The following is a 27,943-nucleotide window of genomic DNA, read 5'->3' as shown; positions in this document are numbered from 1 at the left end:
TTTGAAGTATTCTGTGGCTGCCGAGAATTCTCATTAACTGAAATGGGGGGTTGGTATTTAATGGACTTCCCCAGTATTGTAGGAGAGGTTCGAACATTTTTACTTGTTCATCTTCTGAATTATTTCCCTTCTCATAGTTATGACCTTTGGCAGGTTTTTATCTCCAACAGTAAAGTGGAACAGAATTGCAATTACAGTTCCTCTAACAAGCCATGTCAGATACAACCCTACAAGTAAGATTGTGGCTGTGGTCAGATTAGTTCATTGGAAAATAAAAATCAAGAGTAAAAGCAACAGGAACCATGAAAGAAATCACCATTTGCCAAAACTGATGTTTGTCCGGATCAAGCAGAGTTTATACTAACAAACTAAAAAATCATGGGAAAAAATCTACCTCACAGACTCTAAAAATCCATCTAGTTAAAAATAGAAATATTTACATTTTAAATTACCTTAATCTGAACTCCTCCAAGGAAATCTACATCATTAAATTCCCCACGGCCTTAAAATGGATGAGAGAGATTTTAAGGTGACCTGTTTTCTTGGTTAGCTGCATTATAGGAGAACTAGGTAATCCATTCTCAAGTAAGCCTTTCAAAATGGCCTGTTTGCGTTCGGAGCTCTCCCGTTCTGCAGTCCTATAAAGTGACGTAACGGCCAGTCTGCGGTTCACTGGAAATAATGACCCAACTTCAACAAGGTCTCACTCTTAGAAGAGAATGCTGCCAGTCTTCTTGACGCCAGGAGAGCAGTGTGCTCAGACCTGTGTCGTTCCCTGACCACCCCCACCCCGAAGAAAGGAAGCAAGGTCCCAGGCCATGATAACAAACCTGTGCTGACACGGGCCCAATGCTTAGGATGTTTACAGTCTCTCAAGAAAAGAAAAGGTCGTTGCACGAAAGCAAACATTTTAGATCATTGCTTTATTTCACTATTGTTTAACAACAAAGTTCATTCCTCTCCAGGTGGATCTTGAATTGTTCCCTGTGTTCTTTTCCTCATCCTGAATAAAAAAGGTAATGAAGAAAAAGCCTGTACTTTTGGAGACCTAGAATCTTACTTATGCTAATAAGCTTTTGACTGCAATTTCGTGGTCCGGTATTTCCTGCTGGCATCTTGGTGGTCCCACGGAGCTCCCCACCCTGCAGTGAAGATGGCTGTCCACAACTACCACCGTTGAAACCAAAGGTAAGTGTTGAAAAATGCACCTTTTACAATAAAAAAGTAGAAACCAATTCAATTTCCTTTTTTTTTTTTTTACGAATATAAAGTTTCTTGTAAATATGTACAGTCTTTAGAGCTAGTTCTATAGCAGGAAGCATTTCACAAATGAGACACACGATATACACTTTCCAGGCTCAAGAAGCCCATTTCTCATGGAGATCCGAAATGAAATGCCAAGACTGAAAGACCAGTTTTCAGTGACCTTTCCAAATACTTGTGGACCAAGAGACAAAAACTTCAGCAAACATTCAGTCTGATCTGCCCTGGGGAAGGGAGGGGATGCGGTATGACCCCAAAGACTCCAAGCAACACATAAAACAACAGTGTGACACCTGCCAAGGCCGTTAACAACACGAGGGAGGGACACAGGCGTTCCAAACAAGAAAGCACTTAGGTTAAGAGACGAGCAGGAAGGAGCTGGGATTTGGGCCAGGTTGCAATCTGGAAAGTGATCTGAACTGTGGACAACGTGGGTGGAAATGTGGTTATGTTCACCTGCGGTGGTGGAAACAGGTCTACCTTTCAGCCTACCTAGGATGTGCCTTGGTGTTTGAGGCCTGCCTAAAAGAGTCATGGAGAATCTGAAGCAAGAGATGCCTTATGGGAGATTAAAGGCAGAAATAAGGCCGCTAGTTAGCTTGCCAACTGCAAAGCCTCTAGGTTGCTGCTTTACCAGTTGCCAGGAATTTTGCATTCTGGTAGCGGGTAGAGAGAACCCGTGTGCGCTGCACTGCACCTGAGGACCTCCCAACCCCAGCAGAGGCGGAGGAGGGGCCGCGGTGCTCTCGAACTTCCTGGTCTTCGTCTAGCCCTAGGGAAAGGCTCCCTTGGGAAGTCACAGTTTCGTGGGGGTAGAACCGTGCTGGATTGTGTGTGAACAGAGTCATCCACGAGGGAGTCGGCAGGAAAGCGGGAAAGTGTGAGTTGGTGGTTTGCTGAAATCCTTCTCTGGTCGTAAGGCTTGAGCGTTTGGTTGGTTGTTCAGTGCTACAGACTGCAGCTTGTGGCCAGTGAGTTGGCAAGTGGTCAGAGGGTCTCAATTCAGCGGGAGCTGTGGTATGGTACTAGTACTTCGGCAGAGCAACCCAAGGGGGGCAGCCAGGTCGGGGGGGGGGCAGCACATGCAGTGAACCGCCATGCAGAACTCCCGGATGGGTCTCTTCCCATCCCAGGGTGGGAAACAATGCACTGTCATGGACAGGAGGTGGGCGCCCCCAGTCCCCTCCTGGACCCAGAGACTCCTTAATGCTGGGCTCCGAGCAAGTCTATTGCATGCTTTCCTGGCCAAAGCTATGTGGAAAGCAGGGACAGCAGGCTGGGGAGATGACGCGGAGGGGCAGGGAGGGAGAGCTCCTCGAGGGCCCATGGCCCCAAGTCACTGCCTCCAAGCTGAGGCCCGATGACCTCCGTACATTCTCAGCTGGTGGGAGGGGAAGTCGTCAAGGCCATAAAAGGCAATGAGAACAGTAAACATTTGGCTAAGATGTCACCCTGGGTAAAACAGGGCCATCTGTGAGAATGGACTGGGATAAGAATGAACCTACATGAGCTCAGGAGGTTGGCCAACTGGCGGGGACTCTTCCACAATACGTTTCCGGAGCAAAGACCCGATGGTGTGATCTAGCTAAAAATAACTACAACGGGAAATACATTGCTATTCAAATCTATTAAGAATTCTGTTGTCTTAAAAAAAAAAAAAAAAAAAAAAGGAAATCCAACCAACCCTAGGATCTTAAAGTAGCTATTCAATAGGATTCTAACCACGTTGTAGTTAGCGCAGGTTGGTTTCCTTTGATGAACCGGTAGAGGCTAGAGCTAGGTATAAAAGTTTATGAATGCTTTGAAAGAGTAACAAAGTGCACGGAGGATGACTGCAGGAAGGCGCTGACAGCTCCTAAGAGCCTCGGCCCCTGCACCGCCTGGATGCAGGGTGTCCACACTGAGGTGGCTCTGGGCCCAGCTGTGCCTTGGGGTGGCTGAGCAGATGGGTGCTGGGGGCCCCTTCAGCAGAGTTCCTTAGAGTGTTTGGTGTTTTCCTGCAGATTAAGATGAGGAGTTGGTTTTCCTGGCTGAGATTTACACTGAAGACTGGTCCCAGACCTAGGAGCAAAATGAGGAGGAGTTTTAGCTGAGGGGGCCAGGAGTCCCTGGGCTCGCCCCGCATAATCCCCGTAGGAAGCGTGCCACACTTGGTCTCCCTGTGGCCGTTAACACCGAGTGCTGCCCGGGCTGGCAGCAGCGAGCAGAGCCAAGCCGCTGAGCTCGGGGTTCGTCAGGGAATGTAATTCACGGAAAATTCTCCAAAGCTATGGATGGATCTCTGTTACACGTACACACACACTTGTCCCCATTTTATCAGTAAATCAGAGGGGCTAAGAAGAAACACTGACTGGCTTTTCCTCTTCTCTTTATTGGCAGGGGTCCCAACAGTGACCTGTAGGTGGCATTAGGAGAATGTGTTCTAGAAAACCAGCCCCCTTTCTGGCCCCCCGGGACAGAAAGGTGGCTGTGCTGTCCAGAGGGGGCCCCTGGAACTGGCTAGCCTGCCGAGGAGGCACCAAGCACTCAGACCCTCCACCTGCTCATGGGGGCCCCCTTGTCTTCAAGACCTCCCACCATCTCTTCATTCGCTAACTTGAAAAATTACATAGATAACACATGCATACAATTTAGAGATTTCAAAAGGCTCAAAGTTCTAGAAGGCAACCACTGTTCCCAGTTTCTGTGTAGCCCTCCAAAAAAAATTCTTGATGTACGTGTGTATCTGTATATTTGCTTGAAAAAAATAAGGCATAAACATTTTGCGTAGTATGCTATCATTTGTGTTTAAGAAGGGAGGATACGCATACATATTTGCTTATATGCATAGAATATCTCTAGAAACTGTTAACACTGGTTGCCTCTGGGGAAGGGAATGATCTACCCTAGGGTACCTGTTACATTTTGAGGTACACATGTACACATCATCCATCTGCTTAGAAAGCCCTCTTAAATATGTTTTCTTCCTAAACTTGCTATATGTCCTGAAAAATCTGAATGATAATAAATCCCCCCCCCCTTTTTTTTTTTCTAACAGTGGCCCTGAAGGGCCCTCAGCTCCCCAGGTCACTCCTCTGGCCTCAGGATGTGCCTGACCTTGTTGACCTGGGACAGTGGGGTCCTCACGGCTCCCACAGGCAGCCGGCCCCGGCTGCTGTCTTCAAACAGCCTCCCAGGGGAGCGTTCCCTCCGTGTGCTGAGCATCCGGCCTGGGGACTTCTCCCGCTCCAGGGGGCGGCCGGGAGACTTGTCCCTGCGCAGCTCTGTCCGCCCCTCTCGGTAGCGGTGGGGTGTGCTTGGCTCTCGCGGGTGGCTGGGGCCTTCCGGTGGTGCCGGGCTAGAGGCCACACGCTTGGTGATGTGCTCGTTGTACGTTGGCGGGCCTCGCTTGTTGGGGCTGCAGGCAACAGGAAAGGGAGATGCGGAGCTGAGAAGTCATAACCCCAAAGGGGCATCTTCCTCCTCTGAGAAACACCCATGCCCCAATCTTTAGTAGAAAAGATCCCACCTGAAGTTCTTCAGGCTTTTTGTTTTCTTTTGGTAGTGAGGACAGGGAAAGAAAGATGACAAAACAAAAAAAACAAAAAAGCTTCCTGCTCTCAGTGCAGGTTTTTAATGAGCACCTACTGTGTGCCCAACCCTGTGCTAAGCTCTTTATGTGCTTCGACTCATTAAATCATCATAACAGCTCCACGGGCTAGGAACAAGCATGACCCTCACCGTTCAGACAAGAACCTAGAGCTGCAGAGCTGGGACTCTGACACAGGTCAGTTTGACATCCTAATTCCATCCTGTATCCTACTGACCTGGTATTTTGCAGAGCCTAGAAGGCACAGAAGGAAGTCTTTATTTAGGGGTGAGACTGCTACCAGGCCCTTGATACAAGGGAGCAATTTTGAGAAAGCCTGTGCTCATCACTGTCAGCTGCCATCTCTGTCCCCCCGCCTCGGCCTGGTGTTCAGTCACCTCTCCTTCCAGGTGGCTTTCCAAGACTCTTGGGCACCTAATACTGATGTGAGAGGTGTGGGGATCAGGCCTGACAGAATTAGAACACTGAGCAGGACAAATAAAAACAGTATAGTTGGCTCAAAACATGTCCCTGGCCCCAAAGGTTTATAGTAATAACCAAACAATTGAAAACACTGGGGCCTTTTTGTATGGCCCATCCAACCCTCCATCCAGCTCTGGCCTCGATATTTCAAATGAAGATTTCAGCAGATACAGCCCTAACCATCTCTCTGAAGAAGCGAGATCCAGAAACAGAACTGAGAGTCAATTCCTTCCCACTCCAATGAGCAGAAAAAGTACTCAATCCTCATCATCTCAGCACAATTAGAGCTAGGAAAAGGGAACCTACTTAAAATGGGCACATTTTATAGAGAATATTACTTGGAGAACATATTTTGATTGATTGGGGCTTTATCTCAGAAAATAAAAGTAGAAATCAAGAAAGTAAATTTATCCTCATTATTTTTAAAATCTAAATTACAATTGGAATTATATGCCGATTCTAAGAATGAGCCAAGTATGAATCACATACTGATTTAACTCGCTCTAATTTTTGCAACACAATTGTATGCTAATATACTCAATGACATACTTTCTGTCAATGTTGGACTTCTGCAGTAAAGTCAAAGTCATTTCTTCAAAAATGAGAGTGTCATTGATTTTCCCAGAGGCCTATCTTAATCCTTGATATTTAAATCCTTCTCTTTGAAAGGGGCCAAATTTGTTGTTTTTTTCTTCAGTTATTGATCTGCCAGAATCGCTTCTGGCAATGCCCATAATTAAAAACAAAGACATCTACCGGGGGAGGAGAGACTCTAGAGCAAGCTTGAGGGCCAAATCCAGAGAGATTACCTGTTTTTATAAATAAAGTTTTATTGGAACACAGCCATGCCCATCACCAGATGCACTGTCTATAGCTGCTTTCACACAATAGCTGAATAATTGAGACAGACCATATGGCCCACAAAGCCAAAAATATTTACTATCTGAACCTTTACAGAAAAAATTTGCCAATTCCTGCACTACAGTGAAACAGAAAGGTGAGAAGCGATAATTTGATAAGCGATCAGTTCATTGTGAAGATTTTCATATGATTCTCTGGTTTCCCTGTGCAACTCTTAACTGTGAGGATTCCAGACAACACGCCCAGAAAGCCAGAACCCCCCTGTGCTACATGTCCAGTGAAAAATTTAAGATAACTCAGATTTCAACATCTTGAAATAAAGTTTTATATTCCTCTCTAGTCATGTGGCTTTAAGATACGGAAGACAAAAATAAATTCCAAGTAGGAGAATTATATTAAGCCTATTTGTAATGGAAGGGAAATTATAAAATGTGTCCACAGGGGCCCATCATAAAGCAAGAAGGATGGCTCCAGGAAGACCGTTTGGAATGTTGGCTTAGATTAATGGAATGAGGGCGCCTGGGTGGCTCAGTTGGTTGAGCGACTGCCTTCGGCTCAGGTCATGATCCTGGAGTCCCGGGATCGAGTCCCATATCGGGCTCCCTGCTCAGCAGGGAGTCTGCTTCTCCCTCTGACCCTCCCCCCTCTCATGTGCTCTCTCCCTCTCATTCTCTCTCTCAAATAAATAAATAAAATCTTTAAAAAAAAAAAGATTAATGGAATGAAAGAAAATACCTATCATTCTAGGCCAAGTGGGCAATCTCCCATCTCTGTATCCATTAACGACTAATGATCTCCCATGCCAATTTTATGGGGTTTTTTATTTGTTTGCAAAGAGTTACATTTCCTGCTCTGCTAAACAGACCAGGTCAGTGAGGCCTTGCAGTGAATCACACTCAACCAAGCTGGCCTTCTACATTCTGACCTGCCAAAGCAGCCTGCATAAAAAGACCATTTTATAAGCCAAGAGACAAGCAAAGACTAACCGCAATTTTCTGGACATGCCTGGCCACAGCAGGAAAGCAACAGCATTGTCTCTGCCTCTCCTTCACAGGAACTGGAACTCCTTTCAACCACAGAATAAGCAACTTCTTACAGAGACACTATATAGTCTCAAAAGGAAGGTGCCTGCCATCTAATTAGTAAGGCAGTAGAGAAAAAAAAAAAATTACAGTACTTTGATTTGTTCTTGGCATGACTTGGGAACTACTTAAAATCTCGACATTTTCAGGAGAGAACTATAGTCCTTTGAGCAGTTACTCTTGAGGCAGGGTCAAGCCAAAAGAGTTAAGAACTGCTGGTTATTTACCACTTATTTACCACTTCTGGTTTTCTAGCAAGTGCCCGGGATTAAAATTACACTGACCAAACATTTAGACCAACCTCTTGTATTTCAACAGAAGAAAGACTATTCATTAGGACGTAGTCTCAAAATGTTAGATTTATGATGTTCTTTTCCAAGACCTAAGCACTTTTTAAATATTAGAGATAGTTCCTCCACCAAATTGAGAGTCCCTTGAGAATAGAAACATGTCTTCATCAGTGTATCCCCAGCCCCAGATACCTTGTCTAGCACACGGTAGGGGATCCACATAACTCTTTACAGGGTAGACACAGCAGGGCAGAAAATTTAAATCCTAGGTCAGTTAAATATTCCCCTGGGTTAAATAATCTCAGAACTTCTTTGTAGACCAAGAACTTAAAGTTACACATCTCAAACCTACCCATCAACCTGGATCTGGCTCAAAGACTTCTATGTCAAGACAAGGTCAGTCCCACTTCCCACGCACTGCTGGTAGGATTAAAAATGGATATAGCCTTCAGGGAGGAATACTCAGCAACATCTATCAAAATTACAAATGGACATCTGATGTCACCCAACAATTTTTTTCCCTAGGAATTTATCCTACAGATGGATTCCTAAGCATGCAAAATGACATAAGCACAAAGTCATTTAATTTATTACAGCAACAGTCTGTGAACCACCGAAACATCCAGATACAGGAGCAGTTAAATAAATTAAGGTCACACGAAGGCATAAATGCTGTGTAGGCATAAAAAACAATGAAGAAATACTTCTGATACTGACATGGAGCAACCTCCAAGATACATTCAGGTACAGAAGAATGTGCAGTGTGCTATCACCTGTATTAAAAAGGGGAGGAACGCTTCCAGAATGGTACAGTAAGGACTGCTGAAAACCCGTTCCTCCATAAAAGCAACCAGAACACTGAAAACAACTGTCTAAATAAACTTTTCAGAACTCTGGAAATTAACCAAAGACTTGCAACAACTCAAAGAGCAAGAGCATTTATGTAAAAAATAGCTGAATCTCTGTAAGAACAGCAAGCTTTGTGACATGTTAATGTGACCTCTTCCCACCCTTTTCTCCCCAGATCTGCAGTTTTGAAACCAACGGCCCTGTAACCACAGCAGCACTGGAGGGAGATCAGGATTGAAGCCCCAGCCCCAGCAAACAGTCCCCATCTGACCTGTCTGGCTACTCCTCTGGCTACCATTCTCCGGGCTTTTTAGCTGACCTGACACAGGATTTGCTCATGAGAAAAGCCCTATTCCCAGATGTTTATCAAAAACAATCAGCAGCAAGTGTTTAACCTGGCAAATACCTGAGGCAGTGATACCAGTTGGGGAAGAGGCTGGCCAAAACACTCAAAAGGCAATCTGGGAATAAGATTTTTGAAATGGTCCCACATATTTGTAGGAATCTAGAAGGCTACACACACGGGTAAGGCTCTGCAAATGCCCGGGAAAAATCTGAGAAGGCCTCAGTCTCTCAACTCTGGCTTACTTTGAGCATTGAAGGTATGCCCAACACACACACACACACACACACACACACACACACACACACAGAACCGCTCAGCAAAGGGTGGGAGACTTCCTGGTTCAATGCATTGAAGGAAATCTCTGCCCAATCATTAGCAGATGACTAACTTAACCAAGCGGAAACCTGAATGGCCACACATAACAAAGAATACAGACTTTACAGATTTAGTCCCGGAGAGTCACTCAATAAACTGCAACAACAAACGCAGGGGAGGGGTGGGGGTCTGATTTCCAGAGTTGCCACATTATATTATTTGAAATGTTCAGTCTCCCAACAAAAAATTAGAAGACATGCAAAGGAAGAGGAAAGCATGGCCCATACGGAAGGCCTTATTTCTTCTGGGAAATCTTCCCTGGCCCCCATGTCCAGGCTGGCAACCCTCCTCTGGGTTCCCAAGGTGTCTTAAACTACCCCAGTCTGAGCCCCATCCTCCTAGGCTGTGCTATAATTGCCTGATTGCTCATGTCTCTCGCCCACTGGGCTCTATGAGGGAGGGACTGCATCTGGTTTATGCGGCGCTATACCTCCCATAGCAAGCCCAACTAGCGCGGCAGAATATCTGCTAAAGCAATGAATGCATAATTCATGATCCATTCTAATGCCACTGAGAATACCCAACAGAGAAAGGCCAGACATTTCCCTCCACCTTTTCCAAGGGGGCATTTAAAAATTCTCCCAATACTCGAAAAGGATGGAGTCACTTTCATGCGGTATCTCAAAGAAAGGAGTGGTTTGAGCTTGAAGATTGGGGAAACCTTTGACCAGCTTAGCAAAATTTCCTTCTACCTTACAGAAAAGCACTCTGCATCCTGTAATGAAGAAGAGGGGAAGTATGGTACCTGCGGGAGGTGGGGGGGCCCCGGTGGTGGTCAGTGCCGGACTCCTTCACGAGGTTTCCTTTGCAGCAAATGACCCGTAATTTATCCTGGTATGAGGACGCCAGGTAAATCGCTCCTGAGGAAATTGCAGGGCCCAAGTAGCGTGGGTTCGGGATTTCCAAATACGCTCGGGCAGGAGTCCTGAGGAGTTCCAGGTAAGAGTTTACATTCAGGTTACCTCCATTGCTAGGAGGGATGCGAAGAAACAGACACTTGGCCCCGACCCCCGACCCCAACAGCTGAGCTTTTCAAAGCCTGAAAGGGCAATGCTTACCCCAGAGAGGAGCGTGCCTGGATCTCAATGACTTCGAGTGAGTTGAAGTGGGTCACAAACAGATAGGGTTCTCTGTAGGCTGCATGGCCACAACAGAAGAAGAGCATGGAGCAAGGAAGGGTTAAAAGAGGATATCAAAACCAGGCTGCAATGCTACCTTGGACCCAGCAATCCCACCTAGAATAATTTAGCCTACACATAACATCCATGTGCCAACATAATGAGGCATGTTCAAGTTTACTCACTGCCATGTTGTTAGAGCAGAAGATGGGAACCAAATCAAGGGTACGTTATAGGGGGTCAGTTAAATATATTATGGTTCAACTGTGGGATTCTGCACAGCTATAAAAATGCATGAAGCTATGTACGGATGCATAAAAAACCCTGAGGTGTGTTTTACTTAGTGTGCAAAGCAAGATTCAGAATAATGTGTAAAGTGTGGCACCACACTGATTTAGAAAAAAAGTGTGTGTGTGGGGGAGGATAAGAATATATTTTCGAGGCGCCTGGGTGGCTCAGTCGTTAAGCGTCTGCCTTTGGCTCAGGTCATGATCCTGGGTCCTGGGATCGAGCCCCACATCGGGCTCTGCTCTGCGGGAAGCCTGCTTCTCCCTCTCCCACTTCCCCCTGCTTGTGTTCCCTCTCTTGCTGTGTCTCTGTCAAATAAATAAATAAAATCTTAAAAATATATTTATTTTTTCTTATGCATCTGTATTTGCACAAAGCACTGAAAGGATAAGAAGCAGGAGTTTCCCCCCCATCTTGGGGGAGTGGGGATGGAGAATTGGAGAGATAGGTTATATGGGTGAGACTTTTCATAGTATACCTTTTTAAACTGTTTAATTCTGTACATTTTCAAAAAAAAAAAAAGACTGAGTTCAAAGATAATTAAATATTTCTAATCTTAATACTATATGTCTATATCCTAGCATCAGTGAAACTCTAGGATATGATGGGAGCCTTTTCTGTCTTAAAAGGAAAAGGAAATTATCACTATTATCCCTTGTGGTAAACCAAGACTTTGGTTTTGGACAATGAGTCATGCCTCCCGGTACTCAGGCCCTAGTGGAGCCTCCTCGCCTTGAATCTAGGCTGACCCCGTGGCTGCTTTAACCAGTAGAATGTGGTGGAAGCAACAAAGGCCAGCCAGCTTCTACTTTCGCACTCCTGGAAGAAGCCCACGTGGAGAGGAACTGAGGTCTCCAGCCTCCAGCCTCCAGCCTCCAGCCCCCAGCCCCGGCTGAGTTTCCACCAACTATACCAATTGGCCGCCATTTTGTGAGGCCATTTTGGACTTTCTAGTTATCCCAGTGCCCCCACTGGTACCACATGAAGCAGAACTGTCCAGTCAAGCCTCAGCATCTTGGGCAATAATAAGTTGTTGTTGTCTTGTCCATATGCAGCAAAAGAGAAACCAAATAGCCTTGACGGGTATTTTAGCCATAACAGTGTTTCAGAACATTTACACCAATATGTGTGTACGTATTTGTACATGTGTGCGTGTTTATGTATATAGGTGTTTATGCGTGACCCAGCAGCTCCAATTTTAGGGCTTATGAGCAGCAGATACTAGACAAGTGTGCAGAGATTAGTGCAAGATGTTCAAGAATGAGCATGACCTACGTGCTCTGCCTAATTAGAACTGGTTAAATTGACAGGTGTTCAGCTATGCCATGGAGTACCCTGCAGCCTTTGAAATGATTTAAATAAATTCACAGGGAATGCTCTCCTTTCTTCATGAGAACCTAACAAATATTTCACAAGGCTGGTGGATCTGGCATATGCAGTTCTTCATCAAGCATCAGAATCTTTGCCCTGAACACTTCAGGGGACTACGACCTATGGCACTTGGTGTCTAATGTAATCCACAGGCATAGCGCATAAACCAAAAAGGATTCCACCTGCAATTCTTTCCTAGAACTCCAGCTGCTGGCAGAATAGAGCCCTCCAGACCTTGGTTCACTTACCAAAGGCCAAAGGTAAGCGACTCCACTTGAGATCGTCTGTGCGGCTACGTCTTCCGTAAGAATCCACGAACACCCCAAATTCTGCAAGGAGTTTGAGCCGGGGGGCGTCGGCACAGAGGCAACAGAATCAATGACACTACACACTTTGCCAGAAGAACAAGGGATTGAGCCCAGGGGACCAGCAGCCACATTTAACTGGATCGTTAAGACCTGAGGACCTTTGCTGAGCCACGTCTCTCAGAGATGTGTTAAAGGAAAGTGGGAGAGACAGGAAAGAAGGAGCAAAGGGGGGAGGAGGAAGAGACGGGAGACATGGAGGAAGGGAAAGGGAAGAAACAGAGACCCAGACACAGGGCGGAAGAGACAGGAGGACCCAGAGATTTGCCGTGGGGGAGGGGAAGGGAAAGGAGGAATAAAAAAGAATGAAGAGAAACATCAAAAGAAAACCCAAGAAAGAAGGAACGGAAAAGAGAGAAAGGAAAGGGACAGAGAGAAGCAAGGGGCGGAGAAGGAAAGAAGTGGCTGCTCTCAGGACAGAGTATGATGGAGCTGGACCGGGCGAGAGCCCTGGTGGGGGTCTGGGACTCCCGGCACCCGCAAGCCCTCAGGACAGTGGCCGGCAGGGAGCCCCGACTCACCGTGGAAGCAGAGCAGGTATTCCTCCCGCTGCCCTGCGCTGTTCACCTGCACGATCGAGACAGGGAAACTGTTGGAAGAGGAGGCAAACACAGCAGGCGCCAAGGAATGGTCATTCTTATCCAGGAATTCTGTAAAGGCAGGTGGGAAGCGGGACGTCAGGGAGGAGCCAGAGTTGGCGGTGAGGCCAGGGCAGAGATTGGCTGGGGGGGGGGGTGCGGGGGGAGTGCGGGTGGACTAGGACCCTACCCTCAAGCGTGTACTGCTTCATGTCAATTTCGTAGAATTTATTGGTTCCAATGAGGATACTGTAATTGGTGAAGTGGATGCAGCTGCAGGGCTCTGAGGTCTCTATCTCCTGAGACAGAGGGTAGAAGAAAACGATGTGAGTTAACACAGGGCAGCCCCATTTCCACTGCTATTCCATTTCCCCCTCAGGCATCTCCCCGAGCCTTAGAGACGGTCGCCTCTGGACTTGTTCACGTTCTCGGCCACACAAAGCACACACACTCAATCCTTTCACGTCCCCCATGAAGACTAATAATTCCTTTGCTACCTCTGTGTTCTTTGCAACCCAGACCAAGAAAATAATATCAAATGGCAGCCCAAAAAAGAGAAACACCATTTCAATGGAAAGGTTGCATTCAAAGACAGATCTTTAAAAATAATAAATTCTTATCTGAGGAAAAAGACTGGAAAACACAGGGCTGGTTAGAGGGAGTGGTTTTAGCTTCCTTCTTTTTGTGAGCTAAGTTTCTAACACGAACCTCTATTACCTATATAATTATTCTCATCACTGTTGTTGTCATCTCTTCCCTTCCCCTCCCCCATGGCAAATCTCTGGGTCCTCCTGTCTATTAGTGACCAGCTTTCTAATTACTTCCACTTGTTTTCAGGCCCATCCTAATATTTTCAAAAACCTAGGCATGCTTATTCAAAATGGTGGCCAAGAATTATGAAGCAGCACTGATTTCTGAGGCTTTTCCTCAGTTCAAAATCTAATCTGCACTATCACCACTGCATATTTACTGAGCAGCTGGTAAGTATGAGGAGACGTTTAGGCAACATGACACAGTGAAAGCAGGGAACAATCAAACTTCAGAGTTTGGGTCTCAACTTTGTAACAGGATCTCAGCCGGCCTCAATGGCCTCACCTGAAAATTGGGGATTACCACCCGTGCATTTCAGGGCTGTTGTGAAAAGTGTTTGTAAAATAGTCAGCTGGGTCTTTGGTACCAGTAGGTGATCGATAAAATTAAACAAACGAACAGCCCGCCCAGGATGAAACTGTTTCCCTAACACATAATGACCCTTATATATTCACCCCGCATTTCACTTGAGACTAATCGTGAAGGCACCTGAAATAAATTAGGCTTACAACAGGTGGAGTTTTCCTAATCTAGGGACAACGGCCAGCCTCTGGAAGGGAGGCAAATGATCTAATGTGCACCCTGTCCACACTGCAGTCACCATCACCACCACTCTGCTCCACGGAGAATCAGCTCCCTAATTACAGCTAGGAACACAGTGAGCACTGGCTTTTCCAAAAGTTATTAATGGAAATGTCTAGGATCCGACAAAGATTCTGTTAAGTGTGGCCAGGGACTGCTAGCTTCTCAGAGAGAGCTCTTTCCTTTTTTATGCTAATTTAAAAGTGTCTCTTCCATCAGCCTGCTTCCTTTCCCCTTAACAAAGAGCTGAATTCACTGGGCTGGCTGGAGAGGCAGCTCACAGGCAGGAGAAAGAAAGTGAGAAGGAAAACTGCAGCTACTCAGGGCTCTGGAGCTTTCTCCAGGAAGGAAGGGTGTGTCTGCTTGTCCGTCTCTCTCTCTCTCCGGAGGTCACCCAGGCTGAAGGGACCGGGCACACACTGGTCCCTGAGGCAGCACACTTTCCACACTAAGTGGGGGAACAGCAGGATGGCCGAGGCCCAGGACTTACTTTCCGAATGCAGTACTTGCTGAGGTTTTCGTTGTAGCGGAGGAGGACAACTTTGCTGGGCGTGGCTGCGCAGATGCAGAGCCCGTTCTCAATCTGAAAAGCGATCAGGGAAACGAAGAGAAAGAGAGGGTCACTGGTGTGTATGCTGGCTCCATAGCAAAACTAGGAACGTGACACCAATTTAGAGCAGAGTTTCTCCACCTCGGTATTACTGACGCCAGACCAGATGATTCTCTGTGGCGAGAGGCTGTTCTGTGCATTGTAGGGTGTTTAGCAGCAACCCTGGGCTCTACCCTCTAGATGCCAATGGCACAACCACCAGCTGTGAAGGCCAAAAATGTCTCCAGACACTGCCCAGTGTTCCCTACGGGAGAGAACTGCCCCTGCATAAGAACCACTGATTTAACAAAGACCTGCCAAAGGCCCCTGGAAATCCCGTGACACGACACACATTTGGTGTGTATGCACCTTCTGCTAGAGACTGGGTCTTTTGACGATCTTACCCTGAGGGAGGAAGGCAGTAGAAATTACCTCAAGAATTTAGAGACTGTGGTTCAAAGAGAAAAGTTCTTAGCTAAGATCTGTGTACGTGGAGTTCTCTTTTTCTGGAACAGCTGAATCACTCTTACTTCGCCTCCCAATATCAGGTCTTTGTCATTTCACCAAGGGCGAAAAGAAGCTTCTCAAATCAGTACTGACATGAAGGTCAGCAGTTGGGGGGGAGGGGTGGAATGAGATGGGATGGGAGAGGGAAGGAACACACAGGAAAATGGAAACTGTTAGTAATGTTCTAGCTCTCGGGGTGGGTAGTGAGTTTGGGGATGTTTATATTATTAGATGTTATAATTTTATAATGTACCTATTTTTTTAGTAGTTCCAACACTGTAAAATGCCCATTTCTAGGTAACTCATCATTCACAGAAGAAATCGTAAGAAATTTTAAAATACGTGGAATGATAAAAATTTACAGGATGTGACTAAAATTGTAGTTAGAGGGAAAATGTATGGCCTTAAAAGGCTTATCTTAAAAAAAAAAGACCTGAAAATTAATTAGCTAAACAAGAGATTAGAAAGAGAACAACGGAGGAAAGCCAGAGTAAACTGAAGGAAGGAAAAACAAAGATTAAGGAAAAAGCAAAAATCAATGATAAATAAGATAATGCTATCATAGCAAGAATCAGTACAGCCCGAAGCTGCTCCTTTATAAAGATTAGTAAAATCGGTATAATGCTGATGAAATTAAGATGAATGAGAGATCCAGCACAAGTAATATTAGGGATAAAAAAATGCAACAGCTATAAGAGAGTATAAAACAAAGAACAAAAAGCAGAAAAAAGGAGAGGAAAAAACTGTTCTCTTTAAAAAGAAGAATTGATAAAACTGAAAAGGTACAGTGTTCCTTGCTGGGTCCCTATCTGGAAATCCTGGGTCCTTCCAGCAACGTCCTTTATCAGTCCCTCAAGATTCACCTCCTCCGAGAAATCTTTGCAAATTCTAGGCCAGCCATCCTCTTCCTTTTTTTTTTTATCCTCTTCCTTTATATTCTATCCTCTTTTTATTGTTGCCACAGTTAATCCCAACCGTTGTAAAAGTGACTAAGAAAAGAATCCCACCAGCCCCACGGCCAGAGGGTTTCAGAAACCAAAAGTCCTCAAGAACAGTGGCCACGGCCAAGGTCAAGCCCCCCCTCAGAAGGTTCCTGTGGCCCACTGCACCCCTCCCCTGTTGGTCCTCCATCCCTCAGCACAGACCCCTCTGAAGGCTCGGTCAAGTACATAGGATGTGCTAGGTAAACGTTGACTGAGTGACTAAATGCCAAATACCCAGTGAACAGTGAACAGAAGACTTTCTGAGAAGGGAAAGGCAGTGGTTTACAACGGGAGAACTCCAGTAGCCTCAGGGAGTCTACAAATGCTTGATTCAGATTTTATTAAAGTTATATATGTTCACGTGTATGCACCCACAAATACTCTTAATTTTTTTTAATAAAAAAAATTTCCTTAAAGAAGCAGGCAAGCAAATGTATTTATGTGCCAAAATCAATATGCTATTAGCTACCAAAGAATTAACTTATCAGGAACTGACTTTATGTTATATAAATGTCATAAATCAGAATTTGCAAGTTTTTAGTAATAAAACATTTTGTCACTTAGTTCACATGGGGTTCCATGTTAGATTAAAAAAAAAAAAAAAAAAGACTAGGGGCGCCTGGGTGGCTCAGTCAGTTGAGCAGCTGACTCTTGATCTCAGCTCAGGTCTTGGTCTCAGAGGTCGTGAGTTCAAGCCCCATGCTGGGCTCCATGCTGGGTGTGGAGCCTTTTTTAAAAAAAAATGAAAATAAAAAGGACTCCATCGTACATACACACACACACACACACACGCACACACTCACATGTACACTCACACACACTTTTTAAATTTATTTTACTTATTTTATTTTTTTGAAGATTTATTTATTTATCCTAGAGAGAGAGATCACAAGCAAGGGGGAGGGGCAGAGGGAGAATCAGACTCCCCGGGGAGCAGGGAGCCCGATGCGGCACTCGATCCCGGGACCCCGGGATCATGACCTGAGCCCAAGGCAGACGCCCAACTGACTGAGCCACCCAGGCGCCCCCACACACTTTTTTTAAACTATGGATCATCCTTTTAGTTTTGTTAATTTTATCCTCATTTTTCTCTCTGACGTTTCCTTTGGACTCAAAGCCTGAGCAAACTTCATGGCTACATAAATTGTTTCGTGTGCCTAAAGGAAGCAACAGAAATTTAACCCAATGAGAGGACAGTTGGTTTTCAAGGTCAAATCAATGAGCCCTGTAGAAAGGGGGGCAGAGCTGATTTCCAGAACACTCGGCCCGCCGAGGCCCTGAGGAGAGCTTACCTTGCCGGCAGCAAATAAGTGGCAGCCCTTCACGGCTTCGAAAACGTTGGGGGAGATGTCGGGCTGGGCGGGAAGGTGAGCTTGTGCGAGGGACTGCTTCACTTTCTTCACGTCAACAAGGCACAGAGCCCGCTCTTCTCCTGAGGGGGAAGGAAGAGCCTCAGGTCAGTGTGAGGCAGGGAAGCAGAGACCCGGGAAGGCAGTTCTACCTCTCCTCACAAGGAGCCAGGCGGGGCCACGCAGATGAACAGTTTTCCACAGAGTCCTGTCTACACGGCTCCGGTCCAAGTTTTAGAAGTACAGTGAAAAACATCTGGCTTCTTGGTCAAGATGCTGGGATGGAAAAAAAAAAAAACCTCTGCAGACGTAAAATCCGAGAGCATGAACTGGACTTTTAAACATGCTCCCACCAAAGTGGAAAGAAGGATGGGTTAGGAGCACCGACGGGACATGTTATAAAACCACAGGCTTGGACTCTTCCAATATGCCAATGTCATGGAGGACAAAAATCCATTCCAGATTACAGGGGACTACTGGGACACCACTAAACGTAATGCACGACCTGGGACGGGATCACAAATCAGGGCGAAAAATACCAGAAAGGACATTATTGGAGCTGCGGGTAAAATCTGACTCCGGGCAGCGTATGAGACAAGTGCATTACAGCAAGGGTTAAATTTCTTGAATTCCAAAAACCGGGCCACGTGACACTATCCCGTGTGATACTCCGATGGTGGATCTGTGCCCTGACACGTTTGTCTAAACCCATGGGAGGGACACCACCAAGAGTGAACCCTAATGGAAACCGTGGAGCCAGGGTGATGATGTGTCACTGTGGGTTCATTAGTTACGTCCAGTGTGCCACTCTGGTGGGGATGGTGACAGTGGGGGCAGGTGGCATCCGGGAACTCTCTGTACTTTCTGCTCAATTTCGCCGTGAGCCTAAAACCACTCTAAAGAATAAAGTCAAGAAGGAAGGGAAGAAGGTGGGGATGGAGGGCAAGGAAGGAAAGGAAGAACAGGAAGGGAGGCAAGCAAGCGGAAAGAAAGAAACAGAAGAGGCAAAGAGACGGAGTGTTGGAAGACCCAGAAAGGCCAGGTCCTGACCCTATTACTTCACCCCCAGAGGCATCCGGCCACACCTGAAACAAGACCTGGCTGTGGATGTTTTCGAACACTGAGCCAACAAATTACTGTTGTCCCTTAAGAAAAAAAAAGGACCACCAATAAAGAGAGAAAAAATTTTTTCTGCCGTGGTTGTGTAAGAGAATGCTCTTGTTCTTAGCTGATATGCTAAAGACTTTGGGGTCCCAGCTGCGAGGGACTCTCAGACGGTTCAGCAGTTAGTGTGTGTGCGTGTGCGTTTGTAGAGGAAGAGGGTAAAAATATGGCAAACTGCTAACAGTGGTGAACAGGCCAGGGGTCTCCAAGGGGTCCCAGAGAAGTGAGAGGCTACATGCTAACAGCAGGCAAGCTCTCAGAAGGCCACGGCTCACGATGGCGTTGACGTCACCATGACGTCGGCATCAAAGGGTCTGCCGTTCATGACACTTCGGGGCTCACTAGTCCTCACTCGGCATAACGGTGAAGTGCTCTTTGGGGGTGTCAGACTGTGCTGCACAGGCCACCACGGGAGTGAATCTGGGCCGAGAGTGCCGTCGGCTCGGGCACCGATGGGGACCCGGAGGAAAGAGCCGCTTTGGCTCCCATCTGCCACCAGGAGGGCCTGCCTTTGTGTTTCACAGGCGTGACACTTGGTCTCAAATAGTCTCCCTCGACGGTGAAAAGAAAGCGCCACGTCCTTGGCCTACCACCTGCTATCATGAGGAGCTTCTCCAGGTCCTTGATGATATAAATTTGGAAGACCGCTCCAATTCCGGGGACATGGGTGAGGGAGTTCTTCAAGACATTCAGTGCGTAGAGCCCTTCCTCAGTGCCCACCAACACCACCTGCAGGAACAGAAGTCCGCAGGCGGAGCGTAAGCATAACCACGTCCCCACGACAACCCCGCAGCGTAGGAAGAGCAAGAGCCCTTTGCCTCGCGACTTCGGGGGGACTACCGCCAGTGTCCGGAGAACAGCGCTACCTGGTCGCTGAAGGGCAGCGTGCAGTTCATGTCCAGACGGTCATCACCTTCCAGTTTCAGCAGGGAGTTTCCAAGCAATTTCTTTTCATATTGGAACCAAGAAAGAAAAGAAAAGAAAAGAAAAAAAAACAAGGCACAGTAAGTGTGAGCTGTTCATAACCAAACCATCCAGAAAGACAAAAGCAAGAATGGAGAGAAGTTTGGTGCCAGGAAGAAAGTAAGGTTACTCCTGAAAACACCAGAAACACACATTTGCTCTTGGCTTGCCCCGTATTTTGATCTGAGCTCAAAAGGCAGCAGGTGAATGTTTCTGGTACCTCCGGGGCAGTTGTTAATTAGCATCAGAGTTACGCCTCGGCTTGGACGCAGAAATAAATGAGTGAAGTAGACACTGAGAGACTTTCTGCGGTAGGAAATAAACTGACGCTAAAGAGATGTCACCCGCAGAGGGTTAATAAGCCACGTGGAAGGCTCCTTTCCCTCTAGGCTGCAGCCAAAGAACAAAGCCCAGGGTCAGCAGCGAAGCAGCAAAAGCTTCTGAATCTCTTTACCTGAACCCACGCAGGCAGAAGCTCGTAGGAGAGACGGTCGCCGCCCTATTGTGCACATATTAACGTGGATTTCAATAAAAGGCTCGCACAGGGAACCACAGAACAAGTTATCAAAACAGGTCCACCCAGTGAGCCAAGCTCCTCTCAGGAGGCTCATGGTTAAGAAGTTTGCCCCTGCAAACACCAAACGTGTTTACTAGGAGCCCAGTGTTTGGTCTTGGGTGGAGAAAACGCCAATGAGCAAGGAGCCCTGCTTATATTCTGGAACTTTCCTGGAGGAGTGATGCCAATCAAGGCACACCTACGGTTCTGCCGTCTTAAGGAGAAGTAGGATCCCGAGCCTGCCTACAGAGGAGCAGATCATGTGGAAGCTACGGAGAAGGTTATGGAAAGCCCTCCCCGAGTTGGCAGACTTTTGCGCCTCTTCGTGGCCAAGTGCTTGCAACTCAAGTCTTCAAATAAACTCATCAGAGTAAACGAGAGAGAGGATCTCCGTATGAGTATGTCTGCCTCCATGACCAAGACCCATTGCGCCCCAAGCGCTCACTAACGGCGCTGACTCCCCTGTTATAAAGGGCTGCAGAGGGAGGGCATGTGATGCCAGACAAGCCAGCGCAGAGCCCGTGTCTTGGTCACACAAGCGCCCCAGTCACGACAGTCTCGGACCAATACCCCTCAGGGAGGCAGCAACAGGGCTCCCAGCACTCAGGTCAGTTCCCACGTCAGCCCACGTCACAAAGACAAGCTCCAGCGCCCGTCTTCATACTCACAGCATCGGCTTCTGCTTTTTCCCTAGAAACTCTCCCACCTGCGACAACGGACTCTAAGGCAGTGACCCAGCGCTGTTTGTCAGGGAAGCTGGGAGCCAGCAAGTAGAGCGTTCTCCCGGGCCAGCAGGTGGTGTGCGGGTGAGACTCCATCTTCAGTACGTAGGGGACATCTAGGGGATCGGACAGAGAGCAGGGGTTGGGTGTGGCTTTCCCTCACGCCCAGGAGAGGGATGGCCCTGAGGTGTCAGAGATCCCCCCTCCCAAGCACGCAAGTTCCAGTCCCCCCTGAGACTGGAGAGCGGAGGAGAGTGGCCCCTTGCAGCCCTGCTGGCTGAGCAAGCCCAGCGCGCCCCTGGGTGGGTTCTCCTGCTTCCCTCACCTGCTTTGGCTGTGTTTGCAAGCTCAGAAGCACCAACGGCGCCGTGAATAGATACGTCCCCGTCGGGAAGGCACAGCTCAAATTCTTCCAGCGGCCTCTGTCCAGCTTGGTGCAAAGAGGAAGGGCAGAAAGAAAACCAAAAGAACAGGAACAAGAACAAGGGGAGAAAAGAAGGAGAAAGAAACAGAGAGAGAGAGAGAGAGAGAGACAGGGCAAGAGAGACAGTATGCGTGGAAAGAGAGGCACACGAGAACAAAGGAGGAAGGAGAAAGGTGTGCAGAGAAGGCGGAGAGGGAAGATAAAAACAAAATAAAGTGTGTCAGATGAGTAGCACAGTCAAATTTCTGATGACGATGCGGATTTATGGGCTAGTTGACTGAGGCAGAAGTTCTCTGAAGGTGTATTAGCAGGCAGAATCTTCAGGGCAGCACCCTGCGGGTTCTTCAGAGGGGAGACCTATAGACGTGAGTATCGTACCAATAACCTTTAGCGAAGTCATTTGGTTTTTAATTTTCAAAAATGGGAAATCGTAGAAGGCTTGCAACGCAGTCCGAAAAACAAAGCCTTCACGCCAAGACTGGGAGACCTGGGTCAACCACGTGCACCGAAATTTCCCCCTGAATTATTAATTTACCTTCTCTGGCTTCATTGTCATAAATGAGGACTTTGGATCCCTCCAGGACAATGTATTTCCGGTCCCAGCCTTGCTGTCCTCGTTTGTTATTCCTGGGAAAAGAGGGATGGACAAGAACAAGGGTGTGGAGCCCGAATCACAGGGAAGGGGGAGGAGTGGTGGGGAGGGGGAGAGGGAATCCTAGTCAAGAGGCTTCCCAGGGAAAGCTCAGGAATGGGAGCGGCCTGGGCTGTTCTGTCAGGAGCCGCGAAGCTTCCTGCTACCCCTTGTAGGTTCTGTGGCTGGCCCAGGAATGCCCCTGGTAGCAGAAGGACGAATGGGAGAGAAGCATACAATTTTAATTTATATGTTCCTGGGAGTCTCCCCCAGACAGTAAAGGCCCCAAAAGTGGAGAGGCCTACGTGTTTGTACACTGGCTCGAAGACTAGTAATTATGAAAAAGCAACTAAAATGTTGCAGGAGACAGAAGGAAGATAAAAGGTTACTTTAACAAGGGTTCCTTGCAGAGTTCTCTCTGTAGGCCCTGATTCCCTGTCTCTGATGATAATACGCCTTTCCTCCTGCAAAAGGGAGGGCTGCTTTTACACAGGAATCGCATCTCCGACTTTCAGGAAGAGAGAGGGGAGGTCAAAGTGTCATTCTGAGACCGGGGTTTGTCATGTGCCTTTGGCTCCAAATATTCCTTGTTCCCAAGCGGCCTATTTTGGGGTGGTGTCTTCACCAGCACCTGCCCCAGCCCGAGGCACGCGGCCACAATACCTGGGCACCTTCATCCACCCTTCCAGGTGCAAGCCACTGCTGGGCTCCTTGGTCTGGAGACCCGGGGAGTTCATTTTGTCGCGGCAGAAGGCCTCGGTGAAGTGTGTGGCATACTCGGCTGGCAGGCCACAGGTGGCTGGCAAGCACGTGGAGCACTTGGGATGACACATCACCTGACATTCTGGGGAAAAGCAGAAAACATCTTGGCGGACCCTGGCCCATGCTTTCCTCTGCCAGCCAAGCCCCCGCCAGGCCCCAACACCCAGGCAATCCCTAAGCTTGCCCAGAAGCCAGGCCCCGACAGAGAAAGGAAACGAGGGAGCCAAGTGTTCTCGACACAGTGTTCCCGGCTTCTCCCCAGGCCGCCACCAACAGGTGTGTAAGGGACCCGTTTGCACAGTTCAGCTGGAGATAACACACAGCCTAAAAGTGGGGAGAGAGCAACCTGGGCAAAAACAGGGGGCTGGAAATCAGCAAAGCACAAGGTGTTTTGCTTTTGCACAGGGCGGTGGAGACATGAGCTGGAAACATGGATAAGCTCATTCCTTTAATAGGGGAAAAATAGTGTCCTCCCACTGAAACTGAAAGCTTGAAAATGAATGTATTACAGGATGAAAAATTTAAAAAGAAAAAACACAGGGGCGCCTGGGTGGCACAGTGGGTTGAGTGTCCAACTCTTGGTTTGGGCTCAGGTCGTGATCTCAGGATCGTGAGATCGAGCCCTGCGTCAGGCTCCAAGCTCAGCGCAGAATCCGCTTGAGATTGTCCCCCCCCCCTCTCTGCTCCCCCACTCCCTCTAACGTAAATAAATAAATCTTTAAAGAAGAAAGAAAAAAGAAAAGAAACCCACCCACCCCCATCAGATAGATCTGTTTGGGTGGAGACAGGCAGGTGCCCACTGCGAACGCACAGCCGCTGCTCTTACCAAGACATTTGGATGCCTGACGCCCAAAGTGCACAGTATCCAGACACACAGCACACTTTGTGGCTCGCATGTTTAATCCTACGTTAAATCGGTGAGGAATATTGTGGTGCATGCGCTCCTTAAGACGCCGACTGAATTCTGAAGGAAAATTAAAAAAAAAAAATCATTACGTGTTACAAATGATCCCATCAAGAAAATAAAAAAACACAACCCAAAGAATGGGAAAGAATATTTGTAAATCATATCTCTGACAAGGGACTTGTTGCTAGAATATATAAAAAGCTCTTACAACTCAATAATAAAAAGACAACCCAACTTTAAAACGGGCAAAGGATTTGACTAGACATCTCTCCAAAGAAGATAAATAAATGACCAAGAAGCACATGAAAAGATGGTCTAAATCACTAGTCATTAGAAAAACACAAATCAAAAGCACAATGAGGTTCCACTCACACCCACTCAGACGTCTAGAATCAAATATGCAGGAAACAAGTGCTGGTGAGGATGTGGAGAAATTAGAACCCTCATACACTGCTGGTGGGAATGTCAAATGGTGTAGCCACTCCGGAAGACAGTTTGGCAGTCCCTCGAAAAGTTAAATTTAGGATCACCCAGCAATGGTATGACCCAGCGATTCCATTCCTAGGTATGTCCCCAAGAGAACTGGAAACATACGTGGCCACAACATACAACGTTCACAGCAGCATTATTTATAATGGCCTAAAAGTGGAAACGACCCAAATTATTATCAGTGGATTAAGAAACAAGATGTGCTATCCATACAATAGAATATTATTCAACCAGAAAAAGTAAACTAATAAATGCTCTAACATGGGTGAATCTCAGAAGCATTATGCTCAATGAAAGAAGCCAGACACAAAAAAATACGGTATGATCTCACTTACTGAAATGTCCAGAGTAGCACATCTATTCGGCTTAGTGGCGGCCGGAGGTCGGGCAGAGGGGAGAATGGGGAGTTCTGCTATAGGGTAGAGTGCTTTTGGGGGAGGGAAAGGTTGAGGCCAAAAATGTCCCCAAATTACAATGCGATGGTTGTACAACGCTGTGCACTTGATAAAAAAACATCATACACTTCAACTGTGTGAACTGTATGGTGTGTGAATTTATCTCAATAAAGCTGTAAAAAAACCATTACAGCAGATTAGTTACAGAGTGTGAAACTATTTTAACACTAACAGATGCATCTAGATTTATAGGAATCAACTTCAAATCTCCATTAGCCAGTTATTAGGAGTATTTTTAAAGAACGTATTACTGGCAGAAGCCAGGCTATATGATAGCAAAGATGTTTGGGGGCCTAAGGAAACATAATGCTTTTAAGTCAAATGTATGTAAATATTTTAATCATGAAAGTTTTGTCTTCCAGATGAAATCCCGTATCTAGAAGTTTTCAGAATGCAGTTTAAAAATCAGTTCTGAATTACAGAATTTCTAATTATTAGATACATAAACTGCCTGAAGAATTCTCTCTTCATGTCCTGTTCTTTCATGAGAAACCTCCTTTGGTTAAAAAACTCAACTTTTAAGCCTTAAAAATTGAATTATTACATTTATATGCCAGTCTGTTAAAATAACGAGGTTGCTACAGGCCCTCTCTCCATAGTGACCTAATTAAAGACAGCCTTAAACAGCAAAGCTCGGGATCCAAATTTCTGAATCCAAATTGGGTTCTCCACAGAACATGGCCTCCCATCCTTTATCAGAAAGCTGCAAGGAATGAATGACATGAACGCACTCTGACCCGGAGAATATACACGGGAAGGAGGGGCCTGGGGTCTGAGGAACCTCTCAGGCCGCTGCTCTACGGAGCCTGGTCAACAGACACTATGGCCAGAAAGGATTCTCTTGCCCTGTGTTACCATCACTATACAATGATGACTTTAAGAGTAAAGCTCTTTGATTCAAAGTGTTATGAAAACACAGGAAACAAGAGGGCATCATCACCGAAGAAAAACCATTTACTGAAGAAGAACCACCGACACACCACAACACCATCAAGATTTGCCACTAACATCCGTTACATTGTGATGCCATGACGCTACCCCACAGCTCTGCTCGACGATCCCCTAAGACCTTCCAAACCACCTTCCTTGGCCTTTTTTTTTTTTTTAAAAGAAAGGCAGACTGCCACATGCAGCACCGCATTTGGGTGCGTCTGGAGTCTTGGAAGCTTGACCACCTGACATTCTCCTACAAATGGACCTTGAGAGCTTGTTTGAAGGTTCTAGCAGGGGAGCTCAGCTACTCGTATACCCTTGACCGAAGAACAGTCCTCCGGTATCAGGGAAGGCCACCGCCTTTGACCAAGCATGCAGCTTCAGGGGGGACGACACACACATGGAGCGGTGAGGGACGAGGGGGACACCTGCCTAGCCAGCCACATCAGCCGAATCAACGCTGGCCATCAACGGGGTGTCACATGTCACAGCCAGATCGCCCTCACAACCTGGCCTTTTTTCTTTAAAGTCCTTTTCCTCTCTAGATGAACAGAGTACTTTTAAGACCGCAAAGAAAACTTCTTACACTGTTGGTAAGAATATAAACTGGATCAAACTACCAACACTCAAAATGCAAATAATCTTGAATGCGGTGAGTCATTTCCCAAAAACTAATCCTCTGGCTGCAGCACCCGAAGAGGTGCAGGGTTTCACTGCAGGGTGCTCCCGGTAGGGAGAGACTGCCCATCAGCAGGGGTCTGGTTTAACAGGTGAACCATGTACCCACACCAGTGAATACCATGCAGCCCTCTCAGAGGACGAGATCGATGCATAGGAATTAATAAACACTCTGAGATAATATTTTAAGTAAAAAAAAAAAGGTGTTTCGCGGGGTACGGTGTAGTGCGCTGTGATCTTTATGATAGAAAAAAGGGCTGAGGAAAATACGCCTAAATTTTCTCATACCCTTGAAATTATATAAGATACAGCAGTACCACGACCTGTGCCTACATGCATGAACTACTGCTGGAAGAATACTCAGGGAACTGGCACTGGGACAGGGGACAAGACCAACCTCTTACTCTTCGGTATTATTACCCTTAGTATTATTACTTGTCACTTTTACCGTATGTCTGCATTTTCTTAGTCGATTAAAAACGATTTTCAACAGAACTCCAGTGGCTCCGTGGGCACGTACCCTCCGGAGTGGACGACTCCTTCCTGCGGCTGGATGGCGGGGCGAGCAGGCTCATGGCACTGGGCTGGTGCTCGGGTGACCGCACGAGAGCGGACATGGCGATCTGCTGCCTCGCGGTGGCTGGCGTAGACGGGTGCGGGTGGTCTGTGGCCTTCCGGTGGGCAGCTGGAGAGAGACCAGTCCGATGCCTTTTGGTTAGCTGGGTCACCGAGAGGCCAAAACCAAGCGGGCTGCCCCTGGGCTGTCTTTCAAGGACCCAAGACCAAGAGAACATGCATCGTGCCGACCGGGCAATGCCAAGGATGCTGTGAATTTTTCAGACTTGGGGTCCGTCTGCCCCGAGAGCTTCCAGCCCATAGAGACAGACGCTGGACTAGTACGAGCAATCTGCTTGAGATGGGTCCTCTGCCTTTATTCCACAGACGTGGCATAGGGAGTGCCCCTACCTTCCTCCCGGGCAGACCGGAGCTCGATGCGGGTCTTCTGAAGGGCTTCCTCTAGCTCTGCACAGCGAGCTTTCTCCTTCTCCAGGGCCACCTTCAGCTCATTGTACTGCAGAGGAACCTGTGTGGGCAAAGCAGGGTCCTCTTTCCGTCGACTAAATAAACCCTAGCAATGGAAACAGAGATATCTCCTAACTCCTGGAAACTGGCACTGGAAACTAGCTAAAGGAACACTGACTCAAGAGGAGCAAACTACGAAAGCCAGGAGCATACTCACTGTAAGTGGATTTAGTAAAAATGGCATGTGAAGGGGGGGAAGGGGAGACTGAGCCACAGCCCATTCCAGCCGGCTGGAAAAAAATAGGGTTTCGGAAATTTTCGACAAGAGGGTTCAAGATGCTTGAACTGCCACCACCTCTTCCTTTAGCATTCCCAAGAAGGAGAGCCATTTCCTGAGTCTTTACCCTCAAAAAATGGAAGTGGAGGATGGAGTCAGGAGGGATGGTTCGGAAATCACTCTTGCTTTGCGTTTGTCTCATGACACTTAGTTACAAGACACAGAGATGAGTGTTAAAAAAAAAAAAAAAAGGGAGACCAAAAACCTGAATACTAAAATGATATCAAAACAAGGGGTTTACT

At 47.0% G+C, this 27,943-nt stretch overlaps 1 protein-coding gene across 8 annotated transcripts in view; it reads right to left on the bottom strand.

The window, feature by feature from the left end:
• Window positions 1-904: 904 nt before the first annotated feature.
• CIT (citron rho-interacting serine/threonine kinase) overlaps window positions 905-27,943 on the bottom strand; it is a 162,938-nt gene continuing 135,899 nt past the window's right edge. For 3 of the 8 annotated variants that reach the window (XM_081802077.1, XM_081802076.1, XM_081802078.1), the window contains exons 31-49: window positions 27,308-27,470; window positions 26,862-27,026; window positions 23,706-23,843; window positions 22,781-22,961; window positions 22,022-22,113; window positions 21,388-21,492; window positions 21,009-21,178; window positions 20,239-20,283; window positions 19,688-19,768; window positions 19,415-19,550; window positions 17,601-17,740; window positions 14,720-14,812; window positions 13,028-13,136; window positions 12,781-12,909; window positions 12,143-12,223; window positions 10,176-10,254; window positions 9,863-10,042; window positions 4,360-4,660; window positions 905-3,324 (exon numbers count right to left, since the gene is read on the bottom strand). In XM_081802077.1, coding sequence (XP_081658203.1) covers window positions 3,301-3,324; window positions 4,360-4,660; window positions 9,863-10,042; window positions 10,176-10,254; window positions 12,143-12,223; window positions 12,781-12,909; window positions 13,028-13,136; window positions 14,720-14,812; window positions 17,601-17,740; window positions 19,415-19,550; window positions 19,688-19,768; window positions 20,239-20,283; window positions 21,009-21,178; window positions 21,388-21,492; window positions 22,022-22,113; window positions 22,781-22,961; window positions 23,706-23,843; window positions 26,862-27,026; window positions 27,308-27,470 — 2,412 coding nt within the window. In that variant the 3' untranslated portion in view covers window positions 905-3,300. The remainder of the gene's footprint in view (window positions 3,325-4,359; window positions 4,661-9,862; window positions 10,043-10,175; window positions 10,255-12,142; window positions 12,224-12,780; window positions 12,910-13,027; window positions 13,137-14,719; window positions 14,813-17,600; window positions 17,741-19,414; window positions 19,551-19,687; window positions 19,769-20,238; window positions 20,284-21,008; window positions 21,179-21,387; window positions 21,493-22,021; window positions 22,114-22,780; window positions 22,962-23,705; window positions 23,844-26,861; window positions 27,027-27,307; window positions 27,471-27,943) is intronic. The other 5 variants (XM_081802079.1, XM_031034628.2, XM_081802080.1 and 2 more) reach the window with 3 other exon arrangements.

This window comes from Leptonychotes weddellii, chromosome 13 (assembly GCF_054177405.1).
Source record: "Leptonychotes weddellii isolate Sample4059 chromosome 13, ASM5417740v2, whole genome shotgun sequence".
Taxonomy (NCBI): Eukaryota; Metazoa; Chordata; class Mammalia; order Carnivora; family Phocidae; genus Leptonychotes; species Leptonychotes weddellii.
The sequence above is the reverse complement of the archived record's forward strand: the minus strand, read 5'-3'. Positions and strand labels throughout refer to the sequence as shown.